The following is a 22,561-nucleotide window of genomic DNA, read 5'->3' as shown; positions in this document are numbered from 1 at the left end:
TGTAAACACTGTAGAAGTCACATTTCATGCCCAATCTTCATGTAACTTTGTCAAAATGTTTGTCTAAATGATATCTTGGTTGAGTTCAAAAGTGGTTCCGATCCGTTGAAAAACATGGCTGCAGTTTTCCTTATTTGGCTATAGAGAAACCTTGTAAACACTCTAGAAGTCACAATTTTTGCCCAATCATCATGAAAGTTGGTCAAAACATTGGTTCAATTGATGTCTCGGATGAGTTCGAAAATGGTCGAGATCGGTGAAAAAACATGGCCGCCATTGGGGGGGCATTTTTCTCTATATGATTATAGTGGCAGTTTTCCCTATTTGGCTATGGAGAAACCTTGTAAACACTCTAGAAGTCACAATTTTTGCCCAATCATCATGAAAGTTGGTCAAAACATTGGTTTTATTGATATCTCGGAGAAGTTTGAAAATGGTCGGGATCGGTGAAAAAACATGGCTGCCAGTGGGCGGGGCATTTTTCTCTATATGTATATAGTGAAAACATGTGAACACAGTAGAAGTCACATTTTTGGCCCAATTTTCATGACATTTGCTCAGAACATTTGTTTCCTTGCTACGAGAGTCGAGTTAAGAAATGGTTCCGGTCAGTTGAATAACATGGCTGCTGGGAGGGGGGCAATTTTCTCATTATGCCCCCCCCCCCCTTTCGAAGAAGAGGGTGTATATTGTTTCCGGATGATAACTCAAGAGCGCTTATGCCAAGGATAATGAAACTTCATAGGTACATTGATCATGACTCAAAGATGACCCCCTCATGATTTTCAGGTCACTAGGTCAAAGGTCAAGGTCACGATGACCCGAAATAGTAAAATGGTTTCCAGATGATAACTCAAGAAGGCTTATGCCTAGGATCATGAAACTTCATAGATACATTGATTATGACTCGAAGATGACCCCTATTGATTTTCAGGTCAAAGGTCAAGGTCACGGTGACCTGAAATAGTAAAATGGTTTCTGGATGATAACTCAAGAACGCTTATGCCTAGGATCATGAAACTTCATAGGTACAATGATCATGACTCGCAGATGACCCCTCATGATTTTCAGGTCACTAGGTCAAAGGTCAAGGTCACGATGACCCGAAATAGTAAAATGGTTTCCAGATGATAACTCAAGAAGGCTTATGCCTAGGATCATGAAACTTCATAGATACATTGATCATGACTCGAAGATGACCCCTATTGATTTTCAGGTCAAAGGTCAAGGTCACGGTGACCTGAAATAGTAAAATGGTTTCTGGATGATAACTCAAGAACGCTTATGCCTAGGATCATGAAACTTCATAGGTACAATGATCATGACTCGCAGATGACCCCTTTTGATTTTCAGGTCACTAGGTCAAAGGTCAAGGTCACGGTGACCTGAAATAGTAAAATGGTTTCTGGATGATAACTCAAGAACGCTTATGCCTAGGTTCATGAAACTTCATAGGTATATTGATCATGACTCGCAGATGACCCCTATTGATTATCAGGTCACTAGGTCAAAGGTCAAGGCCAAAAAATGTACTCACACAATGGCTGTCAAGGTCACGGTGACTCAACTTAGAAAAATGGTTTCCGGATGATAAATCAAGAATGCTTACGCCTAGGATCATGAAACTTCATTGGAACATTGATCATGACTCGCAGATGAAATAATGGTGAAACTTGACCAGGATGTTTGTCTGGACAATTTCTAGGTCAAGTTTGACATTTGGTAAAAATTGAATGAACCGACTCCTCTCAGGTGAGCAAACTAGGCCCATCTTGGCCCTCTTGTTTCGCTTATGGGAGGAGAAGTTATTTTATGGATCAATGTATGTATTTTTGTTTTAAGAATATCTTGCATAGTGGTGATTTTTTGTGTAAATTAGTGTAAATAAGTTCTGCATTTGTGCCTATTACATTTATTACAACATTTATTGCCAATAATGCAAAGCTAATTGTTTTAATTAATAACTGATCACAGGGGAAAGATCACAGGGACTGGGCAAATACCCGAAACTTTCTGGTTTTGTATAAAAACAAAACATAATCAAAATATATTTATTTTGTGGTTTTTCTAATTTGCTTATTCAGTGGAGAATCAATGTAGTACAAGTTTGACGACATATCGCGCAAGCAAGTTTATTGGAAGGCGTAGTGGTACGAATACATACAATGTATTTGTTTATTTATTGACATATAGTAACAATGGCTATACATAACTTCACCAAAAAGCAGTACATAAATGATGTCAGCCGGAATAGCTCAGTTGGGAGAGCGTTAGACTGAAGTTGTTTACGCAACAATCATCTAAAGGCCCCCGGTTCAATCCCGGGTTCCGGCACAAATGGAACAGTTCGGCGGCTGACAAATTTTTCAGTCAGGTTAATAAATATAGTAAAGCTTAATTTTATGTAGACAATTTAAAATCCATTTTACTACAATTGGACATTTTTATTAAAATTCATGGATGCCGCGTGGTGACAACGTTAATTAAAATTTCTTACATCACTTAAATATCTTATAAAAAATACACGTGTTTTTATATTAACAAATAAATGCAAACAACACATCTATTATCCGTGTATTTTTATGGTTGTCTATCATAGGCCCTAAGTACTATCCCTACCACATATAGAGGGCGAAGCGCGACACGTATTATTGATTGTAACAATGAGTTGTGATAATGGAAGCACCCGCTTATCAATGAGGAGATGTGTCCCAGCAACCCCTTTCCCTAGAGTCAAGCAAGTTTTTTTTTAAGAACCACATATAGAGCGCGAAGCGCGACACGTATTACTATCCAGGTGATATGGGCCCTTTAGCATTATCCGACCATTACGTCAATGGTTATCTTCCTTAGAATTTGAGAAATTTTGAAATCGTTGTTCAAAGTCCAAAATTTTCATCCGATTGTTCCCAAACTTGCACAGGTTTTTTTTATCAATACGGACCCAACCCAAACTCTATATGAGCAATATCAGACCATAAGTCCAGAATTATGTCTCTTTGAATTTAAAAATAAAAGTGAAAAACTGCTTGGTTAGATGATTATGTCAACATTTTTCATCAGAATCTTTCCAAACTTACAGTGTCTTCATATAAATGAGCATTTTACCTCATTTGAAATGAGAAACATCTGGACAATAAGTCCAGAATTTTTTTCTATTAAATTTGACAAAATAAACAATTTCCACTTGTTTAAAAGTTTTCACAACTTTCGTCTGAATCTTTCCAAACTTGTTAAGTGTTTTTATATCAGTATTACTCGAACCCTATTTAGAATGATGAATATCGGAGAATTAAATCTATTATGATCTTTTACTGAATATCAAAGTATTGTGAAATGCAGCTTCTTTATGCAATTTACAGTTTTCATTCAATTTTTTTTCAAACTTTTACAGTGTTTGCATTGAGTACTCAACCCCTATCGTAAATGAGCAACGTAAGAATAAGTTCAGAATCATCTCCCCTTGAAGTTGGGAAAAATATGAAATTTCGCGTACAAGATGAAGCAGATTTTTTTAAAACCTACACAGTTCTGTACCTTTAATGAAAACGGCACACGGATGCCAGTAAAAAAAGAAAACCAATGTAAATAAAAATGAACTATGAAATATTTGGGGGTTACAACACAAAATCATAGATAATGGTTATTTGGGGGTTATAACACAACATCATAAATAATGGTTATTTGGGGGTTATGACACAAAATTATAGATAATGGTTATACCAGTATCTTTTTCTATTTTGTTAAAAATAATCGGCCAATATATTAATATTTACAGTAGAAAAAAAATCGTTCCATGGAACTTCATTGAGTGCCTTTTACACTGAAATTCCCGACGCCCTTTGATGCTTTGCATCAATACTTATCTTGTATTGTATTGCAATACATCTCAAGAAGTAATTGTGAAATTAGAAAAGAAATAAAAAAAATATCAGTCTGTTTACAGACTAAAGAATTGCATGCAGGGGGTCTCAATTTCAATTTTTTAACCAGCCAATTTGTTCGAGTTACTTACATGTCAGCTTGCAAAAAAAATCGGCTTTGTCTCACAATTATATTGAACATCAGTTTATTGCACATTTTTTAATATGTTTAACTTTAAATTAAGTTATTATGCACCCACAAACCAAAATAAACAATGGCCTGTCATTTTTTAGAGAGGCTGTTTTGGAGAAAGCCCGAGGTATTGTCATAGCCTGCTCATCATCCGCCGTGTGACGTCTGCTGGCGTCCTGCTAAAACCTTTACATTGGATCTAAATTCAAAGTGCTTCCACCTTCAACTTTGAAACTTCATAATTATATAGATGCACCTTGATGAGTTCTACACGCCACACCCATTTTGGGTCACTAGGTCAAAGGTCAAGGTCACTGTGACCTCTAAAAACAATAAATTCTGACAAGCTTTCGCATCCGAGCGTGGCACCCGTTATGCGGTGCTCTTGTTTAATCTAGTTTTAGAACTTTTTACTAATTTATACAGAAAATTGTTGTCACATGCACCTGCAGAGTTTAATATTCATCCAATGGTTGGAAAAAGTGGTGGAATTCATATAAGCGGGTATAGGAAAGGTTGACATAATCATAGTTTTTATTGATTCAATACATTAAATATTATTTTACTAATTATGTCTGAATGAAACATAAGCATAAAACAAAATGCATTTTTGAAACAATTATGTTGTTGTTATTATTTGTTTTTAATTTTAATGAACTCGGGTATTGAATACAATGTATGCTATCTGTATGTGGTTACCTAAAATTTTTATATTTACACACCAATAGTTTTCACACCTTTTTGACCATTTTTTTATACAAAAATACTACGAAATTTATTAATTCTGAATAGATTAAAACTAATTTGCAAACACAAATAAGGATGAAATCAACAAATAAATTGATTTGATGTACACAACATGTAATAAAAAATGTTACTGATGGGAAATTGTAAATGTCTGGAAAAACTTACATTCATAAAATATTTTTTCTTGATTAATGTAATTGTTTTTAACCAGGTATTTGACCAGGTTTTCCGAAAACTGGTTATTAGATTGGCGAATGCGGGCGGGCTGGCGAGCGGGCGGGCGGAACAAGCTTGTCCGGGCCATAACTATGTCGTTCATTGTAAGATTTTAAAATCATTTGGCACATTTGTTTACCATCATTGGACGGTGTGTGCGTGGAAGAATTACGTAGATATACCCAAGGTCAAGGTCGCCGTGACTTAAATTAGATTGCTTTTGAAACAAGGGGGGTAACTGTGATAAACAATCAGTAGCAATGCACATTTTGAGTTGTAGTTGTTTCCCTTTATCAGACTTTTTTTTAATTATTGAAAACCTGGTTTTGTGACAATTTTGTCCCTTGTTATTTTATTGTTTGTCCCAATCTTGACAGTGTTCGTAAGCTGGGTTTTAAACTGCCCCTTTGTTAAGCACAAACAGATAACATGTATCTCGTTAAGATCATATTGTCTGGACAATTACGAACAACATGGTGTCATAAACCACAGGTGGCAGTCCAGTTCCTGGTCATTCAACATGATACCTCCATGTCTTCTCTTGGTAGTAGTATTGAGAGCAGTTTTCTTGGAGTTATTTTAAAATACGTAACAGTTGCTATGATAACATATGTTAACATTCTGTTAAAATTAAGTCATTTGCCCAAAAGAGATTATCAGGAACTATATAGTGTATAGATATTATCTAGTACAATCATTATATAATACAGTTATTTCTTTGTCTTCAAAGTATATGGTATGTTTATCCCCACGCTTTTTGAAAAAAAGGTGGGGATATTGTGGTGATCTCCGCCGTCCGTCCGTCCGTCTGTCCGTCCGTCTGTCCGTCCGTCTGTCCGTCCGTCCTGGCCACTATCTCCTCCTACACTAAAAGCACTAGAACCTTGAAATTTACACACATGGTAGCTATGAGCATATGTGCGACCCTGCACTATTTGGAATTTTGATCTGACCCCTGGGTCAAAAGTTATAGGGGTTGGGGTGGGGCCGCGTCAGAAATTATCACTCATTTTTTAGGTTATTTTACATTTACTTCTTTATTTCTACACCGATTCACTTCAAATTGATACTGGACCTCACCTATGACAATACGGTCAATCTCAACCATGCATGGCCCCATTCCCAACCCTGGGGCGCCCCGCCCACATAGGCCACACCCACCAAAAATTTCCATTTACTATAATTTTTTCATTTCTACACGGATTCACTTCAAATTGATACTGAACTTTTGTTATGACATTAGGGTCAATCTCAACTATGCATGGCCCCAATCCCAACCCTGGGGCGCCCGCCCACATAGGCCACACCCACCAAAAAAATCCATTTACTATAATTTTTTCATTTCTACACGGATTCACTTCAAATTGATACTGAACTTCTCTTATGACATTAGGGTCAATCTCAACTATGCATGGCCCCATAACCAACCCTGGGGCCCCGCCCACATAGACCACACCCACCCAAAATTGCCTTTACTATAATTTCTTCATTTCTACACCGATTCACTTCAAATTGATATTGAACTTCTCTTATGACAATACAGTCAATCTCAACTATGCATGGCCCCATTACCAACCCTGGGGCGCCCCGCCCACATAGACCACACCCACCCAAAATTGCCTTTTACTATAATTTCTTCATTTCTACACCGATTCACTTCAAATTGATACTGAACCTCTCTTATGACAATACGGTCAATCTCAACTATGCATGGCCCCATTACCAACCCTGGGGCGCCCTGCCCACATATGTCACACCCACCCAAAATTGCCTTTTACTATAACTTCTTCATTTCTACACCAATTCACTTCTAATTGATGATGAACTTCTCTTATGACAATACGGTCAATCTCAGCTATGCATGGCCCCATTACCAACCCTGGGGCACACCTAGGTCAAACATTCGGCGTGGGGATACGCGTCGGCCTCTGCCGCGCCATTTCTAGTCTTATTTAATTTAGACGCAGTTTTCTTTCCACACATTTAATGAACACTGTTAATCCGCGCAATGCGAAAATTGGTCTTATGGCATATGCAGTCAGCGTAGCTCAAGCCCAGCCTGCGCACTTGCAAAGTCATGTCAGGGGCTACTCTTTCCACTATAAAAAAAAACACGCCAGATTTTTGTGGTATCTCCTAAGTCTCCTCCTCAGTACCTATGCATATCCTGACAAGACTGCACTGATGGGTAGGCTTGACTGGAGCTATGCTGGCGGCATATTGCATTATACCCATTTTTGCATGATGCAGGTCTTTTAAAATCTCATTGGGTCTTGTACATTGAACATCAAACCAAGATACTTTCCTATCACACTGTGTTATTTATAACAAACTGGCAACTTTCGGAACCTTATTCTGGCTTGCAAATTGGATTTTAAGACAGACTGACCACATACGTTTTGAGACCGACTGACCACATACGTCACACGTGTGTGGCTGGATAAGTAAACATTTCTCTTTTATCATGCACACTATACTATGTTGGTAGTTTTGTCTCACAATACAAGACAAATGGCATTTATTGATAGGTTTTCATTCATTCTGTCCCTAAATTATTTGTTATTTGATATCTTGAAAGCAATACAGGTACTGTGTTATCAACATAAGGTGTTTATTGACAGTACATTCTGTCGACCCCTGACCCAGCACTGACCCATAAAGTGTTAGGGATGAAATTTACTGATAATGCTTTATTGTAACTGGGCCAAAATGTGTGTCTATGTTTCATATGAACATGAAGAGAGTAGTCCACATCTTTCTACACTGAACAGTTTTGCATCCTATTATACAAAGACACAATGGTGTTGCCAATGTTCTAGATGATTATGCTCAAATCAGCCTATGGAAATATTCGAATGTATTCATTCGGTTCTGCTTGCGTAATGTTAAGGTCATTTAATGTGAAAGCTTGGTTAAACTGCTACGCCGAATAACACTATCACATCCATACCACTGATAAGAATAATCAAATTAGTATATGGTTTATTATTTTTAGCTCATCTATTTTTTGAAAAAAATTATGAGCTATTGTCATCACCTTGGCGTCTGCGTCGGCGTTGGCGTCCGGTTAAGTTTTGTGTTTAGGTCCACTTTTCTCAGAAAGTATCAATGCTATTGCATTCAAACTTGGTACACTTACTTACTATCATGAGGGGACTGGGCAGGCAAAGTTAGATAACTCTGGTGTGCATTTTGACAGAATTATGTGCCCTTTTTATACTTAGAAAATTGAAAATTTTGGTTAAGTTTTGTGTTTAGGTCCATTTTATTCCTTAAGTATCAAAGCTATTGCTTTCATACTTGCAACACTTACTAACTATCATAAGGTGACTGTGCAGGCAAATTTATGTAACTCTGACTGGCATTTTGACAGAATTATGTGCCCTTTTTATACTTAGAAAATTGAAAATTTGGTTAAGTTTTGTGTTTAGGTCCACTTTATTCCTACAGTATCAAAGCTATTGCTTTCATACTTGCAACACTTATTAACTATCATAAGAGGACTGTGCAGGCAAAGTTATGTAACTCTGACTGGCATTTGGACGGAATTATGGGCCCTTTTTACTTAGAAAATTAAAAATTTAGTTAAGTTTTGTGTTTTGGTCCACTTTACCCCTAAAGTATCATAGATATTGCTTTCATACTTGGAACGCTCGCAAACTATCATAGGGGTACAGTAAAAGGACAAGTTGCATAACTCTGGTTGTCATTTTTACGGAACTATGGCCCTTTTTTGATTTGGTAACTTTGAATATATGGTAAAATTTTATGTTTCGATCCACTTTACTTCTAAATTATCAAGGCTATTGCTTTCAAACTTCAAATACTGTCATGCCATCATGACGTTACTGTACCTGGCAAGTTGAATTTTACCTTGACCTTTGAATGACCTTGACTGTCAAGGTCAAATTATTAAATTTTGCTAAAAATGCCATGCCCCCCCCCCCCCCCCCCCGAATCACCCCCCCCCCCCTAATTTTTTTTTTTTTTAAGATCATCTCACAAATGACCACCACACCCTCACACTATACTATACCCCTCGCCACCCCACCCCACACATTGTTTTTTTTTTAAAAAGACAAATATTTATTTTATTATTTTATGTTTGAAATACCGTCCAACCATCGCACCCAAGAATACCCCCCATTCCCCCCCCCCCCCCCCCCCCCCCCCCCCGTATTCCCCCCTCCCCTAATATTTATTTTTTTATTTTTAAGATCATCTCACAAATGACCACCACACCCTCACACTATACCCCCCCACCCCCGCCCCAATTTTTTTTTGAAACGGTTAAAAAACAATTATTTATTTTTATTATTTAATGTTTGAAATACCGTCCAACCATCGCACCCAAGAATTCCCCCCCCCCCCCCCTGTACCCCCCCCTCATTTTTTTATATTTTTTTGCATTTTTTTTCCCGCATTTTTGGAAGATAATGTAATAAATGTCCACGCCCCCACACTATACACCCCTCTTCACTCCACCCCTCCCTCCTTTGTGATTGAAAATGAGAGTCTCTTCACCTTTAAAAAGAAAATAGATGAGAGGTCTGCACCCGCAAGGCGGTGCTCTTGTTGTAATATTATTTATTGAAGTCCTAATAGGTTTAAGAAATAATGATGCTAATTTAAAGCTTACATGTAAATTGTTTTGTAAAATTGTTAGTGTTTAGTCTTCCGACCACCGTTACTCTGATGCTAATGACTAACTCGTTTTTATAAAGTATGAACATACATTATTGGTACCTAATATGATATATTTGCATTATTATTTTGGGGTTTTAATGTTTATTTCGGAATTTCTAATTGATTAATTGACTAAACACAAGCCCTTAATACAGGTCATATGTTACTGTAACCCAGGATATTGCCGACCAGTCAGTTGTCATGTGCAGAAAACCCAGAATGTAAACAATAACAATCAACTGGTCTATTTAACGTTTATTGGCATATATAATTACCTATAATGCGAATCATGGTGATCTAAATTGAATTTTGATGTTTGTACTTAATGCCATAAGAACATACCAATTCTGATTAATGTACACCCATTTTGAATGATGGCCAATTAAAGTCCTATTTATGCAGAAAAAAATAAGGCAATGGTTTTCCATATTATGCTGCTACTTGTCTGTCTGTACAGATTCAGCAAGCAGCTGAAATAATCCTGTTCTCACTTGCAATCTATTACAATAGGCAATGGCATGCAGATTTTAGAGATTTTGAATAATTGATTACGTTGCCCTTTCAGTCTTATTATAGCAAATGTAATTGTCATTAATTGGTGGTTTTTTTCAAGGATTTTTATAAGTGCAAGTTTAAAATGAAAATCCAACTGTAAACTGAAAGTACATAATATATTTTTGGTAAAAACACTGGTTTTGATTAATGTTGTGTTATGCCTCAATTAGAGCATGTTCCAATAGCTTTAGAGTTTGGTTGGCTATATTTTGTCAGTGATTTTTTCCTATATATAGTACCCATAAAAGGTACTATCCCAATTGAGCAAAACCTACAAAATTCCCAAATGTCATCTGAAAAATTCCCCAAAAGAAGAAAAATTTCGTCAATTTTGTTCCAAAAGTGCATTATCTGCAAATGAACAAATAAAATGAGCACTGACAATGAACATTTCAAGCCAAAATGCATGTACATTCATATTCAAATTGGTTTGTGCAATTTATTCCAAGCAATTAAAACCCATAATTTCAAGTCTGAAGATGTCATGACCTGAATTTTCCTAATTTTCAGGGTTTTACACGCTAATTTATCCCAATCGTAACGGTACCGGTACTTACCCAATTGGGCAAACAAAATTGCTTGTTGTTTTTGAATATGTCTCACATTTAGAGGTTTTTCTATTTTTTATAAGGAAAAATTAAAACAACAAATTAACATTCAACATTGACCTGCTTTCCTTATGCACAATTTTATAATTCAATATGTACATTAATTTTAACGAAATTACACTTTACAAACAGATACTCATTTGTGTTTGTGAATAAAAAGTTGTCGTAATGAACTGCTACTCACTACCTGCACCAGTCTGCATTTACCAATAATAGTTATTTTGTCGTTATACATGAGCTTCGCTCTGTTAAAAGGGGTTTAATGCATTTGCCAAAAAGTGTCGTCCCAGATAAGCCTGTGCAGTCTGCACAGGCTAATCAGGGACGACACTCTCCGCCTAATCTTGATTATTGCTAAGAAGAGACTTTCTTGAAACGAAAAATATCATAAAACCGTAAAGTGTTGTCCCTGATTAGTCTGTTCGGACTGCACAGGCTAATCTGGGACGACACTTTACACACTTGCATTAAACTTTTTCACAGAGCATTGCTCATATAGTTTTCTTAATATTCTCAAGGTGTAAGCAGATAGCCATTGGCTACAACGAACGAGGCTTTGTACGCTACAGGAAAGTGGATTTTGAAGACGCCATATCCGACTACACCAAGGCTCTGTCCTACGACTCCAGCCTGTATTTCACACACTACAACCGGGGATTAATCCACTATAGGTTAGGTGAGTCAATGTTATGCATAAAAAAATGTGTTTATTTCTGATTACTGATCCAATAAGTATTGATTGCATTTTTTGTTTATTTATGTTTCACAATAAAAATAAATTTGTGTGAAATAATTTTGAAATTATATGTGTACATTCATGATTTGCCCTATTCCATTTTATGATACAATTTATCACTTTTTAAAATAAATAATAATAACAGTGTGATATTTGATATGATATATTCTTCAATGCTCTTTATCTGTGTGTTTATTTTTTTTCGAAATAAAATATATTTCATTTCTATATCATCTATTTGCAATAATTTTTTACTTCTTTATAAAGTACCCATGTAAGGCACATTCCCTTATTGAGAAAAAAAAAATACAAAATTCCCGATTCCATCCAAATATTTTGTAAAGGAAGGAAAGTTGCGTCAATTTGCGTTTCAAAAGCGCATAATTCTGCAATTAAACAAATAAAATGAGCACAGCAACTGAACATTTCAGCAAAAAGGCATGTAAAAAAATGATCTGATGGGTTTGTGCAATTAAGTTCAAAGCAATCAAAATATCCCACAATTCCCATTCTGATGATTTCAAGACGCATTTTCCCAATTTAATTTTTTGGGCAGTAATTTTTCCCTATTGGCCTGTTGCTGATACTTTTCCCAGTTTGGCAAAAAAATAATCTCTGATTTCATATTACTTGCAGGATGGTAATTGATTGTCTATTATGCAAGTACATTTTATGTATGTATTTAAGTGGTCTGCAGTTCCAGTACCATTTACTGTATGTTAACACATTGTTGTCAAACCTACTCTTACTACTTCAATTGCATGAGCATTAAATATGGAAAGGTCCATAAAATAGTTTTCTTAAGGCCAATCTTAAAAAAAATTGTTTGTTTGCCATTGTCTGCACAAGGTTTCTGGTTATGTGTTACCCTGGGTAGGTAGATAGGCAAATTGTTATATTTTTGCTTGTTTAAGTTTGCCAATATTGATAAGATAGTCTATGGCAAACAAGGCAATTCAATTCTTGTATTATCAATTATATGCTGGTTTCAAGTCAACCTAGGTGATTTATTATCCCAATTGTCAATGACAAAAAAGATAAATCCTTACAAGAAAGATTAGGTTTTACCCCAAAAAATCTTTTGAGTAGGGACAGGGAAAGGGGTAGCTATATAAGGCAGTTAGGAACAAACATCTTTGTATTCTTGGCCTAATATCAAGATCAGACTTGTTATAAATGTCAGATATTGTCTTATTGATATGGCATCCTTTATTGCTTACTACTAAAGTTTCTCAATAGTATGGGCAGGTAATTGATAGAGTGCATATATAAGGTCATAAACATGGCTTGAAATTAGCACTGGCACTAATCATTTTACTTTTATATAACGTGTTAAAAATAAAGTTTATACAAAAGGACATGAAGATTGTATAAGAGATTTTTATACGCCCGTCTATGACGGGACGTATTATGGTATACCCCGCGTCCGTCCGTCCGTCTGTTAATGTCGTACGCTACGTCAAATATCCTTTGACAGATTTTCTTCAAATTTTAACACAATCTTAATATTGATAAACCCTGATCCCCTTTCGTTTTTGACGGAATTCTGAATTGTCGTTCCAGAGTTATGGGACTTTGTTCGTCAAAATTTCGTTATTTCATTGAATGTCCTACTGTAGCTATATAAAAATGTTAAAGTTGTTATAACTTTGGTATGCTTGGACCTAGAGTCTTGAAACTTGACATGAAGGTTGGCCAGAACTAGTAAGTAACCACTGGACATTTCAAGGTCATTCATTTGAAGGTCAAGGTCACTGTGACCTTGAATGTAAAAATGTTAAAGTTGTTATAACTTTGGTATGCTTGGACCTAGAGTCTTGAAACTTGACATGAAGGTTGGCCAGAACTAGTAAGTAACCCCTGGACATTTCAAGGTCATTCATTTGAAGGTCAAGGTCACTGTGACCTTGAATGTAAAAATGTTAAAGTTCTTATTTCATGTTATAACTTTGGTATGCTTGTACCTAGAGTCTTCAAACTTGAAATAAAGATTGGCCAGTACTAGAAGATGACCACTGGTCATTTCAATGTCATTCATTTGAAGGTCAAGGTCACTGTGACCTTAAATGTTAAAATGTTAAAATTGTTATAACTTTGGTATGCTTGGACATAGAGTCTTCAAACTTGACATGAAGGTTTGCAAGCACACTTAGATGACCACTGGTCATTTCAAGGTCATTCATTCTAAGGTCAAGGTCACTGTGACCTTAAATGTTATTGTTGTTCATGTATCCTACCGTAGCTCAAGTATCCCCCGATGGATTTTTTATACGCCCGTCTATGACGGGACGTATTATGGTATACCCCGCGTCCGTCTGTCCGTCCGTCCGTCCGTCCGTCTGTTAATGTCGTACGCTACGTCAAATATCCTTTGACAGATTTTCTTCAAATTTTAACACAATCTTAATATTGATAAACCCTGATCCCCTTTGACGGAATTCTGAATTGTCGTTCCAGAGTTATGGGACTTGGTTCGTCAAAATTTCGTGATTTCATTGAATGTCCTACTGTAGCTCAAATATCCTTCGATGGATTTTTTTCAAATTTCAACACAATCTTAATATTGATAAACCCTGATCCCCTTTCGTTTTTGACGGAATTCTGAATTGTCGTTCCAGAGTTATGGGACTTTGTTCGTCAAAATTTCGTGATTTCCATGCTCATGTACTTATAAAATAAACCATGTATTCAAATACAAATAAACTGAAGTAAAAAAATGATTCAAAGGGTTATTTATTACCTTACTACTTCATTGGCGAACGACGGGCGTATCATGCGCTCATGGCGCAGCTTTTATTCAAAGATTGCAATATTATGTTTTTGATTTTCAACCAACAGAAAATAATTGTGTTACAATAGCTGGATTGATTTGAGTTGAAATTAAGGGTTACACCCCCACCCCCGGGCCCGTATTCACCAACCCATTTTTAGACTTACAAATAAAGAATAGAATTAGAACTTAAAATATGTCCAGAACTTGAATATATACAGGGCACCACTGGTGATTGTTATTAACCAAATGTTCTTCAAGAAGAATGATGTTGAGAGAAGTCGTTAATGCCAAGTTTGACTCAAAGTTAATGCAATACTTGAATAGTCCAATTTAAAGAATTTTTTTATATTCTCAGTTTTCAGTCTAAGAATTGTTTGGTGAATATGGACCCAATTATATTATTTAACATATATTTAATATAACTATTATAACTATTGTTAAAATGTATGCTCATGTACATGTACTCGATGTTATGTTATGTCCCTGATGACAGTTCTGTCTTTTACAAAACTATTGACCATTCCACTAAAATGAAAAATTAAAATTCACAACATACCGGTACTGTTATTTTGTTGTAAAAAGGATTTTAATGAACGACTTGGTATTTGGTATAAAATCAATTACTAAATTCTTTCTTTATCTACTTGAGGATTTTCATGCCTTGCATGCAGCCTACATAAATGTAGTTAGATGTCACAGTTATATTTAAAATTGATTATTTGCACTTTTTTGGTATCGCCTTTTGTCCGTCGTCCGTCGTGCGTTGTCAACATTTTGCCTTGAAAACACTCCAGAGGCCACATTTATTGTTCGATCTTCATGAAACTTGGTCAGAACATTTGTCTCAATAATACCTCGACTGAGTTCGAAACTGGGTCATGCTGGGTCAAAAACTAGGTCACTTGGTCAAAAAAAAGAAAAACCTTGTGAACACTGTAGAAGTCACATTTGATGCCCAATCTTCATGTAACTTTGTCAAAATGTTTGTCTAAATGATATGTTGGTTGAGTTCAAAAATGGTTCCGGTCCATTGAAAAACATGGCTGCCAGGGGGCGGGGCAGTATTCCTTATATTGCTATATAAAAACCTTGTGAACACTCTTGAAGTCACAATTTTTGCCCAATCATCATGAAACTTGGTCAAAACATTGGTTTCATTGATATCTCGGACGAGTTAGAAAATGGTCCAGATCGGTGTCAAAACATGGCCGCCAGGTGGAGGGGTAGTTTTCTATGTATGTTTATAGTGAAAACATGTGAACAGTCTAATGTTTAAGAAAGATAACCTGTAAATACTTTCCAATACCGGTAGTTAACTCCCTTGTTAACACTATAGGCCACATTTATTGTCCGATCTTTATAAAACTTGGTCAGAAGATTCATCCCAATAATATCTTGGACGAGTTCAAAAATGATGCCAGTTGCTTGAAAAACATGGCTGCCGGGGGGTGGGGCATTTTTCCTTATATGGCTATAGTAAAACTTTGTTAACACGCTAGAGGCCACATTTATTTTCCGATCTTCATGAAACTTGGTCAGAAGATTTGTCCCAATGATATCTTGGATGAGTTCGAAAATTGTTTCGGTTGCTTTAAAAACATGGCCATCAGGGGGCGGGGCATTTTTCCGAATATGGCTATATATTGCTTTAGATAAACCTAATTAACACTCTAGAGGCCACATTTATTGTCCGATTATCATGAAACTTGGTCAGACGATTTTGTCCAAATGATATCTTGGATGATTTCAAAAATGGTTTCGGTTGGTGGAAAAATATGGCTGCCAAGGGGGCGTGGCATTTTTTAGCTCATCTATTTAAAAAAAAAAAATGAGCTATTGTCATCACCGGCGTCCGGTTAAGTTTTGCGTTTAGGTCCACTTTTCTCAGAAAGTATCAATGCTATTGCATTCAAACTTGGTACACTACTTACTATCATTAGGGGACTGGGCAGGCAAAGTTAGATAACTCTGGCGTGCCTTTTGACAGAATTATGTGCCCTTTATATACTTAGAAAATTTAAAATTTTGGTTAAGTTTTGTGTTTAGGTCCATTTTATTCCTTAAGTATCAAAGCTATGCATTCAAACTTGGTACACTACTTACTATCATGAGGGGACTGGGCAGGCAAAGTTAGATAACTCTGGCGTGCATTTTGACATAATTATGTGCCCTTTTTATACGTAGAAAATTTAAAATTTTGGTTAAGTTTTGTGTTTAGGTCCACTTTATTCCTACAATATCAAATCTATTGCTTTCATACTTGCAACACTTATTAACTATCATAAGGGGACTGTGCAGGCAAAGTTATGTAACTCTGACTGGCATTTGGACGGAATTATGGGTCCTTTATACTTAGAAAATTGAAAATTTGGTTAAGTTTTGTGTTTTGGTCCACTTTACCCCTAAAGTATCATAGATATTGCTTTCATACTTGGAACACTCGCAAACTATCATAAGGGTACAGTAAAAGGACAAGTTGCATAACTCTGGTTGTCATTTTTATGGAATTATGTCCCTTTTTTGACTTAGTAACTTTGAATATGTGGTTAAATTTTGTGTTTCGATCCACTTTACTTCTAAAGTATCAAGGCTATTGCTTTCAAACTTCAAATACTTTCATGCTATCATGAGGTTACTGTACCTGGCAAGTTGAATTTTACCTTGACCTTTGAATGACCTTGACTCTCAAGGTCAAATTATTAAATTTTGCAATAATTGCCATAACTGCTTTATTTATGATTAGATTTGATTGATACTTTGACAAAACTACTCTTACCTGACATACCACAATAGACTCCACCCAAACCATCCCCCGTGCCCTCCCCCCCCCCCCCTCCCGAATCCTTCCCCCTAATTTTTTATTTTTTTTAACATCATCTCACAAATGACCACCACACCCTCACACTATACCCCCCCCCCACCCCCACCCTCAAATTTGTTTTATTTTTGAAACGGTTAAAAAACACAAATATTTATTTTTATTATTTTATTTTTTAAATACCGTCCAACCATTATTTTATTTTTTTTTAAGATCATCTCACAAATGACCACCACACCCTCACACTATACCCCCCCCCCCCCCACCCCCAAATTTGTTTTATTTTTGAAACGGTTAAAAAACACAAATATTTATTTTTATTATTTTATTTTTGAAATACCGTCCAACCATCGCTGCCAGGGTGTTCACTAGTCATGAAAGTTGGTAAGAACATTTTGTTCTAATGACATCTTGGGCTGCACATAACAGGTCAGTTCCTTTGAATCTCAGGTGAGTGACTTTGGGCCTTTCAGGCCCTCTTGTTCTAAATGTATATTTTACTTTTAAACCCAAGTTTGCCATTTCAGGTCGCTTTGAAGAGGCGATCTACGACATGAAGGAAGCTCTCAGCCTCAAGCCAGACTTCAAGCCTGCTCAGCAGTGTCTGCATCAGGCAGAGACGGACAAACAGAACTCTCAAAGCAGTCAACAATAGTGGCTTTGGTTTTCCGTATTATGGACAAACAGAACTCTCAAAGCAGTCAACAATAGTGGCTTTGGTTTACCGTATTATGGACAAACAGAACTCTCAAAGCAGTCGACAATAGTGGCTTTGGTTTACCGTATTATGGACAAACAGAACTCTCAAAGCAGTCAACAATAGTGGCTTTGGTTAACAGTTCTATGGACAAACAGAACTCTCAAAGCAGTCAACAAAAGGCGCTCTGGTTTACCATACTATGAACAAACAGAACTCTCAAAGCAGTAAACAATAGTGGCTCTAGTTTACTGTATTATGGACAAACAGAACTCTCAAAGCAGTCAACAATAGTGGCTCTGGTTTGCCATACTATTGACAAACAGAACCCTCAAAGCAGTCAACATTAGTGGCTCTAGTTTACTGTACTATGGACAAACAGAACTCTCAAAGCAGTCAACAATAGTGGCTCTTGTTTACCGTATTATGGACAAACAAAACTCTCAAAGCAGTCAACAATAGTCGCTCTGGTTTACCGTATTATGGACAAACAGAACTCTTAAAGCAGTCAACAAAAGGCGCTCTGGTTTACCGTACTATGGACAAACAGAACTCTCAAAACAGTCAACAATAGTGGCTTTGGTTTACCGTACTATGGACAAACAGAACTCTCAAAGCAGTCAACAATAGTGGCTCTTGTTTACCGTACTATGGACAAACAGAACTCTCAAAGCAGTCAACAATATCAGCTTTGTTTTACCTAACCATGTTCAACCAGAACTCTCAAAGCAGTCAACAAAAGTGGCTTTGGTTTACCATACTATGGACGAACAGAACTCTCAAAGCAGTCAACAATAGTGGCTTTAGTTTACAGTTCTATGGACAAACAGAACTCTCAAAGCAGTCAGCAATAGTGGCTTTGGTTTACCATACTATGGACAAACAGAACTCTCAAAGCAGTCAACATTAGTGGCTCTGGTTTATCGTACTATGGACAAACAGAATCCTCAAAGCAGTCAACATTAGCGGCTCTTGTTTACCGTATTATGGACAAACAAAACTCTCAAAGCAGTCAACAATAGTCGCTCTGGTTTACTGTATTATGGACAAACAGAACTCTCAAAGCAGTCAACAAAAGGCGCTCTGGTTTACCTTACTATGGACAAACAGAACTCTCAAAACAGTCAACAATAGTGGCTTTGGTTTACCGTACTATGGACGAACAGAACTGTCAAAGCAGTCAACAAAAGGCGCTCTGGTTTACCGTACTATGAACAAACAGAACTCTCAAAGCAGTCAACAATAGTCGCTCTGGTTTACCGTATTATGGACAAACAGAACTCTCAAAGCAGTCAACAATAGTGGCCCTTGTTTACCGTATTATGGACAAACAAAACTCAAAGCCGTCAACAAAAGTTGCTCTGGTTTACCGTATTATGGACAAACAGAACTCTCAAAGCAGTCAGCAAAAGGCGCTCTGGTTTACCTTACTATGGACAAACAGAACTCTCAAAACAGTCAACAATAGTGGCTTTGGTTTACCTTACTATGGACAAACAGAACTCTCAAAGCAGTCAACAAAAGTGGCTCTTGTTTACCGTACTATGGACAAACAGAACTCTCAAAGCAGTCAACAATATCAGCTTTGTTTTACCTTACCATGTTCAACCAGAACTCTAAAAGCAGTCAACAAAAGTGGCTTTGGTTTACCGTACTATGGACGAACAGAACTCTCAAAGCGGTCACCAATAGTGGCTTTAGTTTACCGTACTATGGACAAACAGAACTCTCAAAGCAGTCAGCAATAGTGGCTTTGGTTTACTTTACTATGGACAAACAGAACTCTCAAAGCAGTCAACATTAGTTGCTCTGGTTTACCGTACTATGGACAAACAAAACTCTCAAAGCAGTCAACATTAGTGGCTCTGGTTTACCGTACTATGGACAAACAGAACTCTCAAAACAGTCAACATTAGTGGCTCTGGTTTACCGTACTATGGACGAACAGAACTCTCAAAGCAGTCAACAAAAGGCGCTCTGGTGTATCATACTATGGACAATAGGAACTCTCAAAGCAGTCAAAATTTGTGGCTCTCGTATACTGTATTCCTTTTCGTGTGAATTCCAAAAACTCACAAAAGGCAATCAAGTTCTTGATATGCCACCCCCCCCCATTTCATGTGGTACCAATGGATTTGCCCATATCCAATTATTTGCTTTTCCATTGGTCTAGTACGGTTATTGCTCTTTTTAACAAAAACAGCACATTTTTGGACTTAAGTCTTGTTGAGCTTAAAAATTAGATCTGCTGTACAATGAAACTTTCAGGGTTTTTTTTCCACTTTTTGGGAAGATAGCCCATGGCTTTGGAATTGGGAATTTTATCGGCATTTTCATGAAATTGAGAAAATAAATTCATTAGCCTTTTTTCCACACGAAAAGTCCACTGATTAGGAAAATACTAAATTTGATTTAGCTCTTTATAATCATTCAAATTAAAAGAAAAAAAATCATATAATACTTTGTTATATGTAATTGAATTAAAATTGAGATAAAATACACATAAGACTTCTTTCAAAAAAAAAAAAAAAAAAAATTTTTTTTTTTTTTTAGGCAATTGGGAATTTTTTGCCACATTTTGGGGAAAAAAGTATACTTTTTGGGATTGGGAACATAGCCGAATTTCGGCTATAAAATCGGGCCAAAAAAACCCTGACTTTATACAAATAATATTACACTGAACAGAGGAATTATGACCCTTTAAAATATTATTTTGGTAAACTTGTGTCACACGGCACTAAACAAATATTACTGTTAGAGTGATGAAGTTTGCTAAACAATTACATATTGTTAAGCATGTGAACTTGTGTGCCTAGGTATACATTAAAATAGTTGCATAGTTGCAATTGTGACAGCCAGCGTAATATGGGGCTTTCTAAGTCCATTGAACACCCAGTCTAGTTCTAGTTATGGATTTATGTGCGATTTGTTATACAACCATATCTGGAAATTTTACCTTTTTACAACGGTTCTTATTTTAAACATTCAGTGTTTGTCTGCGTTATAAATTTATGTGTTGTGTTTTATCTTTCATAATCATCATGATTTCAATATTTGTATTCAGAATCTTTATTTATTTGTAAACATAGTCGAGCACAAGATATGTTAGTGTACATATCTTCATCATCCTAATAACGTAAAGATTAAAGAGATGTATTGTACCTTTCTTATGTATCTACAATCTAACAATGTAATAACGCATAATTATGTCTCTGGTTGCAGACGTCACTTTCGGAACCATTCAAAATATTTAGTTTGGTTAGTATATTGCATATTCATACATGTACTTTAGAGAAAGAAAATGTCTGAAGTCAGCACTGGTATATAAAAGAAGAATCTGAGGTCCAGTTAAAAATTAACCAACGCAGCCCTTGCAGGCATGTGTGTTTGTAAATTAAGTTGTTTTTTTTTAAATAATGATGTGAATTCATATGCCAATTATAAACATGTCCTATTTATAATGCCATGTATTAATTTAGCCATCTTCTAATATACAGCAAAATGTTGTTTTACTTTGAATTGGGAAACAAAATGTTTTCAGACACTGTTAAAAGTATCCGTGTTCCACTGCTGGCAATTTTGCTATCCTCTGTTTTGTGTTGCGACCATTTCACAATCCTCTTCCGCACTTTTGACCATTGTGACCCTTGTTCCTTCATTTCATTGTTGTCTCACTCTGCCGATTGCCGACTTAGCCCATGTGTTATAATCATGGACATTTGGCTTATAGTAGGAGCCAATATTTTAACCCTTTACCACTTTGATACATATTTGTACATTGTACTTGTTTGTAGTCCCTTAGTAGAATGCAGCGTTTTTTTTCCCCAAAGGGGAAAGGTACCTGTACCCCTACAATTGGGAATTTTTCGAGTCGTGAAATCTTCAAATTGGGAAAAAAAACGAGTCGCGAAATCAATGAATTGGGAAAAATTCGAGTCGCAAAATTGATGAAATGGGAACCTTTAAAATGCATGTAATCTATCATTAGGGGCTATATTCTGCATCACAAAGCATTTTAAACTCTAGGTTTTGACAGAAAAACTACAGTACGGTTATGATATTTCGACTATCGTATCATGTCATGTGAAAATTGTGTTATTGCCACTTCAGTTAGAATGTGCCCGTCAATTGGAAAAAATATCTTCCAGTGATAGGCATAAGCACTGAGGTTGCATAAAAAATAATATTAATAATTTTTTTTAGCCCTTTAAAGTCTTACAAGCCCTGCAATGTTTCATGTGAGTTAAATTAAAAACTTAAAAACTAAACAAAAACAACAACAATGGATCTTGTACTGGTTTGACATCTTTTAACAATAGACAGTGAGAATAGTCACACGTAACCAAAATGAGTTTTTAGAGTGGAATGCTTTAACAATAATTTTTAAAGGTAAGTCTTATATTTTGTTTAGATTTTTTTTCAAATCATCAAATAAGATATTAAGATCATGTGCCATTTAATGCTTATGTATATGTTGTAAATAACCATAGGATTTTACACCCATGTCTCATTATTTTTAATTTTATGTTAAACTTTTATTTGTTTATATCCGTATCCGAATAGTTACTGTCCGGATTTGACACTTAAAAAACTATACATAGAAGTAATATGCGCATTTAACTCAATACGGTTACGTTTTTTTAATGTCAACGAAAAATTAGTGTTGAGA

At 36.1% G+C, this 22,561-nt stretch overlaps 1 protein-coding gene and 1 non-coding gene across 2 annotated transcripts in view; both read left to right on the top strand.

Annotated features, from left to right (window-relative positions):
- Window positions 1–21,301, top strand: part of LOC127847871 (tetratricopeptide repeat protein 32-like) — a 28,782-nt gene extending 7,481 nt beyond the window's left edge. The window contains exons 2-3 of the mRNA XM_052380083.1: window positions 11,387–11,544; window positions 17,723–21,301. Coding sequence (XP_052236043.1) covers window positions 11,387–11,544; window positions 17,723–17,850 — 286 coding nt within the window. The 3' untranslated portion in view covers window positions 17,851–21,301. The remainder of the gene's footprint in view (window positions 1–11,386; window positions 11,545–17,722) is intronic.
- On the top strand, window positions 2,245–2,334 carry Trnaf-gaa (transfer RNA phenylalanine (anticodon GAA)). The gene is given in 2 exon segments: window positions 2,245–2,281; window positions 2,299–2,334. It is a non-coding gene; the product is annotated as a tRNA-Phe (tRNA).
- Window positions 21,302–22,561: the final 1,260 nt, after the last annotated feature.

Source organism: Dreissena polymorpha, chromosome 10, assembly GCF_020536995.1.
Source record: "Dreissena polymorpha isolate Duluth1 chromosome 10, UMN_Dpol_1.0, whole genome shotgun sequence".
Lineage (NCBI taxonomy): Eukaryota > Metazoa > Mollusca > Bivalvia > Myida > Dreissenidae > Dreissena > Dreissena polymorpha.
This window is presented reverse-complemented; position numbering and strand designations above follow the sequence as displayed.